This window comes from Oncorhynchus kisutch, linkage group LG27, assembly GCF_002021735.2.
Source record: "Oncorhynchus kisutch isolate 150728-3 linkage group LG27, Okis_V2, whole genome shotgun sequence".
Lineage (NCBI taxonomy): Eukaryota > Metazoa > Chordata > Actinopteri > Salmoniformes > Salmonidae > Oncorhynchus > Oncorhynchus kisutch.
The window spans coordinates 31,455,439-31,464,000 of record NC_034200.2 but is presented as its reverse complement, the minus strand read 5'-3'; the positions used below and the strand labels follow the sequence as shown (position 1 = coordinate 31,464,000).

Below are 8,562 nucleotides of genomic sequence, written 5' to 3'. Positions count from 1 at the left end.
CTCTCTCTCTCTCTCTCTCTCTCTCTCTCTCTCTCTCTCCTCTCTCTCTCTCCTCTTCTCTCTCTCTCTCTCTCTCTCTCTCTCTCTCTCTTCTCTCTCTCTCTCTCTCTCTCTCTCTCTCTCTCTCTCTCTCTCTCTCTCTCTCTCCTCCTCTCTCTCTCTCTCTCTCTCTCTCTCTCTCTCTCTCTCTCCTCTCTCTCTCTCTCTCTCTCTCTCTCTCTCTCTCTCTCTCTCTCTCTCTCTCTCTCTCTCTCTCTCTCTCTCTCTCTCTCTCTCTCTCTCTCTCTCTCTCTCTCTCTCTCTCTCTCTCTCTCTCTCTCTCTCCTATTTACCTACCTTCTGATATAAACAGTATGACTACATTTTGTCCCCAAAAATGACAAAGGAAACATGACGGGAGGATATAGCCGGTTAACGTTTCAGCACAAGGCCTTTCTCAAGACCAGTCTCCCTAAAAGAAACCCCAAGAAATTCCTCAGTCCTTATATTGTCCCTGTCCAGATTAACAACACTGCAGTCGTCCCTGTCGTCCAACCTCTGTGACAGGTGGCCATATTAGACCCTGTTACTTTCACCTGTGCAATCCTGTTACAAATCAGTGATCACCGTTCTATAAGCAGGAAATATATATTCCATATGCAATCTCTATCCTACATAGAACATTGGTGCCCAGTAAACCAATCGCCGTTCTATTCCCAGAGTGGCAGCAAGGTGACGCTGCAAACCACGGCCCTGGAGAACACCTCCATCAAGGTGGGCCCAGCCAGGAAGACCAGCTACAAGAGCAAGATGGCCCGACGCAGCAAGAAGAGCAAGAGGAAAGACGGCCAGGACGGGTAAGAGCAGAACATTACAGGGCTCTCCATTTATATGAGGAACAGGTACTCCAGTCACCGCTACTGTAGCACCTGCAATCTGGGTGTCATGGCAGATAAGACAAAAAGCTCTCCTCTATTGGGTGCCATTTGTAAGAAATATTAATTATGTGCCACAGAATGCAAACATTGCCATGTTTTGCATTCACATAATCAAATATCAGAGTATTATAAAAAATAATCTAATACTCAATCGGCCTAATAACCGATTGCTGAAACCCTGTATACCCACAGCCTTTACATTGAATCTCATTTCTCTCCTGTAGTAGACGACGTAGCATCTGGAAGAAGCTGTCCAAGCACACTCCTCCTCCCATGCAGAGCAGTCGCAGTTTCTCCTCCGGATTCCAACATTCAGTCTCCTCCAGTGACAGCCTGTCTGGCTCCCCCACCCAGAGCCTCTCGCCTGGACCCTCCACACCCTGCCGCTCCCCCGCCCCCGACCAGTCTGGAGGTGAGTTGCTAGCTAGCCTCTTTATTGGATCGAAACTGGGCTACCATTTTGTGCCGTGCATAATTTTGTGTTGGTAAGTGGGCATTTGACAATGTTTCAACCCTTGTGGTAGACCAAGTAAATTTGTATTTGTGGAAACGTGTGTTATACCAAAGCTTTGGAAAAAAGCCACTCGATACCTTATTTACATACAGTACCAGTCAAAAGTTTGGACACACCTACTCATTCAAGGGTTTTTCTTTATTTCTACATTGTAGGATAATAGTGAAGACATCAAAACTATAACAAATCAAAATATATTTTATATTTGCGATTCTTCAAGGCAGCCATCCTTTGCCTGGATGACAGCTTTGCACACTCTTGGCATTCTCTCAACCAGCTTCATGAGGTAGTCGCCTGGAATGCATTTAAATGAACAGATTGTGCCTTGTTAAAAGTTCATTTGTGGGTTAGAGCCAATCAGGTAGGGGTGGTATAAAGAAGATGGGCTTATTTGGTAAAAGACCAAGTCCATTTTATGGCAAGAACAGCTCAAATAAGCGAAACTACCGTCCATCATTACTTTAAGACATGAAGATCAGTCGATCTGGAACATTTCAAGAACTTTGAAAGTTTTGTCAAGTGCAGTTGTAAAAACAATCCAGCGCTATGAAGAAACTGGCTCTCATGAGGACCGCAACAGGAAAGGGAGACCCAGAGTTACCTCTGCTGCAGAGGATAAGTTCATTAGAGTTACCAGCCTCAGAAATTGCAGCCCAAATAAATGCTTCACAGAGTTCAAGTAACAGACACATCTCAGCATTAACTGTTCAAAGGAGACTGCGTGAATCAGGCCTTCATGGTTGAACTGCTGCAAAGAAACCACTACTAAAGGACACCAATAATAAGAAGAGACTTGCTTGGGCCAAGAAACACGAGCAATGGACATTAGACCGATGGAAATCTGTCCTTTGGTCTGATGAGTCCAAATATGAGATTTTTGGTTCCAACCGCCGTGTCTTTGTGAGACGCAGAGTAGGATGATCTCTGCAAGGTTCCCACTGTGAAGCATGGAGGAGGTGTCTGGCTTGTGCTTAGTGGGACTATCATTTGTTTTTCAACAGGACAATGACCCAACACACCTCCAGGCTGTGTAAGGGCTATTTGACCAAGAAGGAGAGTGATGGAGTACTGCATCAGGTGACCTGGCCTCCACAATCACCTGACCTCAACCCAATTGAGATGGTTTGGGATGAGTTGGACTGCAGCGTGAAGGAAAAGCAGCCAACAAGTAGGGCTGGACGGAATACAGTATTTTACTATATACCGGTATTTATGCACGGACCAGTTTGGGATTTTACTTGACCTTCTATAACGATATTTGAATGTTTGGTTTGTTAAATGTGATACCCCGTGTATAACATCAATTTTTATTGTTTACTGCGCTACTTGAGTCATCCCTCTCTGCTCTCTCTCGCTTTCCACACTGACCTAGTCCCACCCCCTGTCACTCAAGGAGCGCATTTGTTGTTTGACCACGAGACACTTTCATTCAGTCTGCATGGTCAATGCAGCACATGCAACAATGTTGATGACAACGATGTTGTTTCCACTTTGAAATTAATGTAATCCACAAGTGTTATATAATTACAATATTAGTTTGTGTTTCTTACATCTGCAAACAGCTAGTTTGTATTTTCTTTGCAAGTTAAGCTAAATCATTGTAACGACCCTGGATTTATAAGCGCATCGTGTTATACATCGTGTTAGCCACTAATGCTAATCGCTGAGTCAGAGCAAACGTAGCTAGCTAATACAGCCTGATACCAATAAGGGTGGAGGCAACATTATCTTCTAAATAAAAGAGGAATAGGCGAAGCATGAATATGTTGGCTATATGAATAAAGATTTAATGTAGCCAAAGATTATAGGGTCCCCTAGGAAACACTGAACATCACTTTGGTTCCTACCCTGTTACAATAACTCATCCATGGCATTTTCATTCGTTGTCATGTCAGACAACACTATTCAAAGTGCCCACTATTATATTTATATTCTAACTATATAATTATAATAAACAATCTATTTCCATGATTCCAAAAGTTCACTCAAGTGTTTTGATCTAAATCACAATTGCAACATTTGGTTTAAAATAAGGCCTAGTATTTTTCCCCCATATCGTAGCAGTGCAGGAAGTGCAGAAATTTATGGAAATGCAGGAAATTATTTTAGGTTGAAGTTGAATTGAATAGTATAAAACAATCCAACTAGAGAAAGACCCATTGAAATGATTTAGAATATACATTTCCATTAAAAAGTTTTGGGTCACTTAGAAATGTTCTTGTTTTTGAAAGAAAAGCAAGGCAGAGTTGCAAAGAAAAAGCCTTATCTCAGACTGGCCAATAAAAAGAAAAGCTTAAGATGGGCAAAAGAACACAGACAGTGGACAGAGGAACTCTGCCTAGAAGCCAGCATCCCGGAGTTGCCTCTTCACTGTTGACGTTGAGACTGGTCTTTTGCAGGTACTATTTAAGGAAGCTGCCAGTTGAGGTCTTGTGAGGCATCTGTTTCTCAAACTAGACACATTAATGTACTTGTCCTCTTGCTCAGTTGTGCACCGGGGCCTTCCACTCCTCTTTCTATTCTGGTTAGAGACGGTTTTCAGCTGTGCTAACATTTTCTAATGAGCCTTTAAAAAATGATAAACTTCAATTAGCTAACACAACGTGCCATTGGAACACAGGAGTGATGGTTGCTGATAATGGGCCTCTGTACGCCTATGTAGTCATTCCATAAAAAATATGCTGTTTCCAGCTACAAGAGTCATTTACAACATTAACAACGTCTACACTGTATTTCTGATCAATTTGATGTTATTTTAATGGACGAAAATGTTTGCTTTTCTTTAAAAAACAAGGACATTTCTAAGTGACCCCAAACTTTTGAACGGTAGTGTATGTGTTACCACCCTAGGGTCACGCACTACAAATGTAGAACTTTTATTAATCAATAACATAAAATAACATAAAAAAATTGAAAAATACCATTATATGATATTTTGGCCATATCGCCCAGCTCTACCAACAAGTGCTCAGCATATGTGGGAACTCCTTCAAGACTGGAAAAGCATTCCAGATGACACTGGTTGAGAGAATGCCAAGAGTGTGCAAAGCTGTCAAAGGCAAAGGCTTGCTACTTTGAAAGATCTCACGTATAAAATATAGTTAGATTTAACACTTTTTGGTTACTATATGATTTTTTAAATAAAGAAAACCCCTTGAATGAGTAGGTGTGTCCAAACTTTTGACTGGTACTGTATATACACTACCATGCAAAAGTTTTGGGTCACTTAGAAATGTCCTTGTTTTGAAAGAAAATCACTTTTTTTCTCCATTAAAATAACATTTCTGTACTGCATGTCATACAGAAAAAGGATAATGTTAATTCTAGTTATTATCAAACCATTATCAGCACTAAAGTGAGAATGTTTGTTTGATTTCTGCAATTACAAAGCAAAGGCTTATCGACATCATGTTCTTCTGTTCCCTCTCAGATTCCAACTCCCCCCAGAGCTCCTCTCCCTGCTCCAGCTCTCCCAACTCCCCCGTCCCCCAGGCCCGTCCCAGCTCCCTCCACGTCCTGGGCCGCTACACCAAGGCAGGTCGCTGCAAGTCTACCAGCAGCATCCCCCCCTCCCCGCTGGCCTGTATCCCCCCTCCACAGCCCCTCTCCCCCCAGTGCTCTCCGTCTTCCCTCCCCAGCCTTTCAAAGGGCCTCCACGGCTTCCACGGCAAGACCCTGTCCCCTCCCACCATCACCCGCCATTCTGTGCGCCCCCGCAGCGCCGAGCCGCCCCGCTCGCCCCTCCTCAAGAGGGTGCAGTCGGCTGAGAAGCTCTCAGGGGTGTACCACGGCGACAAGAAGGCCTACGCCACCCGCCGACACACCATGGAGATGCCCCTGTCGGAGGGGGAGGGGCTAGAGGACCTGGAGGATACCGCCACAGGGTTTGTCTGTGTGGGAGAACAACATGGCCGCCAGGGACTTTATCTGGGCGGTCAGAGAAGCCACAGGGAGTCGGCGAGCAGCGACCACCGCTCCAATGAAGTGGTGGTGATGAGGAAACTGGCCCTGTCTGAGAGGAGGGACTCCTTTAAGAAGCAGGAGGCGGTGCAGGAGGTGAGCTTTGACGACCCGGAGGAAAAGGAGGCCCAAAGCCCTGCGCTCCCCATCAGGCAGCCGCGTTTCAAGGCGTCGTGGATCAACTCTGCTCAGTCCGACTGGAGTCTGGAGGTGGCAGGGCGAGGAGCACAGGGTACAGCAGCGCAGAAATCCAAGCCAAAGGAGAAAGAGGGGTATTAGCCTAGCGTTGCTCCAATAAGGTGAAAGGTCTAGGTAGAGTCACACCCTAGACTAAGGTTACATACTCTCTGACCGGCTACTGTACCGTATATGAAGGGCTTGCATGTTTATCCGCGAGAGTATACTCAAGCCTGAGCCAACTGGAGGGAGAGTACAAAAAAAAGAAGACTTCACACGGTGGAGTTACAGTATGCATCTTACCACACTCAACTGTTGAGCCAAAATTGGTTTAATCCCTCCCACCTTTTGTTTTAGGTTCACTGTAGCACCTGTAACATTTTTGTACTTTGTAAATACATCATTTTTTTATGAAATAACCTATTTATTACTTTTTATGTTCATTTTATTTGTTTCGGGCTAAATATAACTTCATTTATTGGCCTTTATTTGTGACAATGTCACAAATTTGATGCGCCCATTCTGTTATGTGAATGGATAGAGACACGAGGAATCTCCAAGTTAATGAACTAAATTAAGAACAAAGATTTGGATGTGGCTTATAGATGCAGACAGCCGATGAATAAAATGTTTTCTCCAAAATCTGTTAAACTGTTTAACATTATATTAGTATTCCAAAAGTGTTTCATGACATGAAATATGGCTGCTGATTTTGTCTGATCAAAATAGGCCTTTCAAACATACGTTGAATGTTTATGTACTGAGTGTGTCCAAGCCCTTTAATTCAGTGATGTCTAAACAACCTAGAACAATAATGTGGTAGTAATGATTCATGGTCACAGGGATAGTGAAATAGTGCCCCCGTGCCAAAGCATGGATTTCTCATAAGAGCCCTTCTAAATAAGAGGTACTGTACATAGGAAGCTTCAGGATTGAGCCCTGCTGCCAAGCCCTGTCAATCATTCCAGTGATGTCATCAACTCCACCGATTTTCTTCCATTGGTTTAAATGACAAAATGATTGACGGGACACAAAATAAAGGACACTTCGTTCTGTCATTGCTACCTTTTTGATACTAGATTGTTTGTGATCCTGCAATATCATACTGACCTGCTTGTTGAAGCAAGCTACCCTACAATGTAATCTAGCGGTTGAGTGTATTTGCACAGGTTAGGCGTTTTCCCTTAACACTGTTCTCATCCTTTTTCAGAACTCTTGTTTTCCTTTTGCATTTTAAGAATTGTGCAGTGTATGTAGGATCTGGCTCCCTGTGCTGTTTGATGTCAGATGTGTACTGTATGTGAACTTTTTCATCTTCACTGTTAAAGGGGGCAATCTGCAGTTGCTCCATCCATTTTTGGACTTAATTATATGTACCCATTGATTCTTGATGATTATAATTTATAAAAGCCTCATGAGTTTCGTTCAACAGTCGTTCCCCATCAGAACCCAAAATATAAACTTGTTTTTCTCCAGTGGTTGTAAACAAAGTAAATGTAAACAAACCCTGTAAAGCCTCAAAACATGGTTAAAACAATATATTTTTTTGATATCATGATTTTTAGTGGTTGCATTTCTCCAGCCCATTCCTCAGCTTTTTACTAAAACAGTGGCGGGGAGATGAGTATGCTTTGTTTCAACTGCTGATTGGCTCTTTAAATAATTTTTTTTAAATGTACCCCTTTTTTCCTCCCCAATTTCGATCTTGTCTCACGGCCGGTTTGTAACACAGCCTGGGATCAAACCCGGGTCTGTAGTGACACCTCAAGCACTGTGATGCAGTGCCTTAGACTGCTCCGCCACTCGGGAGGCCCCCTTTAAATTATTCTGAACAACCAATGACAGGGATCAGCAGGATTCCAACTGAAGGACAGAGAAATGAAACTGTGTTTTGTATATTTTGATATGGAAGCAGTCTTGTTGCGTTGCTGATACGCCTATGCTGTTTACGAACACCATAACTAACCTAAACGGAAGTTGGCAAAATCAAGAACAACAGACTTGATAGAATGGTGAGAGATTTGAAGATGAGATGTAGGCAATGGTTTGGCTGTCAACATTGTATACTGTCATTGTTTTCTTCTGCAACTATAGAATGAACAACCAAAATTCTTCCACTCGTGGTTATATCAGATAAACTGTTATATTAGGACGAACTGTCTTACTGTATGTCAGATGATGTTAGGAACACGTGTTTCACAGTTGGCTGGGGATATGGGAATATTGACCAAGTTAAAACACAAATAATAATTTGTCACCAACTAATACTTGAACAACTGGAACGAGACAGGATAACAGAAGGTCAGAAATCTAAAACGTATCTACTTTTTTAAATTGATATACTTTATTAGTACTTGAAACAAATAAGTGTGATTTTTGTGAGGGTGTAATAAAATAGGACATTCAATTCAAAATGGATTTCCCAGATCTTGATGTTGTCAAAGTGTGGTCCCTTTATTGGAAATAATACTGTGTCCTCATGCTAGACATTTTTCACTGAACTGGATAACTAGTCGTTATATTAGTCCGATGTTGTTTTCATGGTCTTGCTTGCTAGAGAATTTATCTGATTCTTTGATTGCAAATATATGACCCATTCTGCACTTTTACACTGTTTAATGTAACGCAAGAAAAAAAAGACACTGGTTCTGAATGCACCCAAATTAGTGTGTAGTTTTACATAATTGAAATGTATTCATTTAGTGGTGATTCAACTTCAATAATAAAACTGGTTGAAAGCCTGAGGTGCACGCAGAATATAACCAACTGATTACAACTACCTTCTCATATTTTTTCCTGATGTATGATAAATGGGATATCTGTAATGGTCAATTGTAATCCATAAACATAATGAATGTTTGTTTTGTCTTACCTTGGTGGCCCTCAAACATCATTGTATATTTCCCAAACTGGTTTCTGGTGAAAGTTGGTGTGAAATTCATTTTCTCTCAATTGTCTAACTGTTTGAAATAAATGAATGGCAGAAGAATAATA

General features: G+C 42.1%; 1 protein-coding gene across 2 annotated transcripts in view; it reads left to right on the top strand.

The window, feature by feature from the left end:
• The window catches only part of LOC109871820 (microtubule-associated serine/threonine-protein kinase 3), a 66,427-nt gene extending 57,865 nt beyond the window's left edge, over positions 1–8,562 (top strand). For both annotated transcript variants that reach the window (XM_031806622.1, XM_031806621.1), the window contains 3 exons: positions 700–836; positions 1,142–1,329; positions 4,862–8,562. In XM_031806622.1, coding sequence (XP_031662482.1) covers positions 700–836; positions 1,142–1,329; positions 4,862–5,670 — 1,134 coding nt within the window. In that variant the 3' untranslated portion in view covers positions 5,671–8,562. The remainder of the gene's footprint in view (positions 1–699; positions 837–1,141; positions 1,330–4,861) is intronic.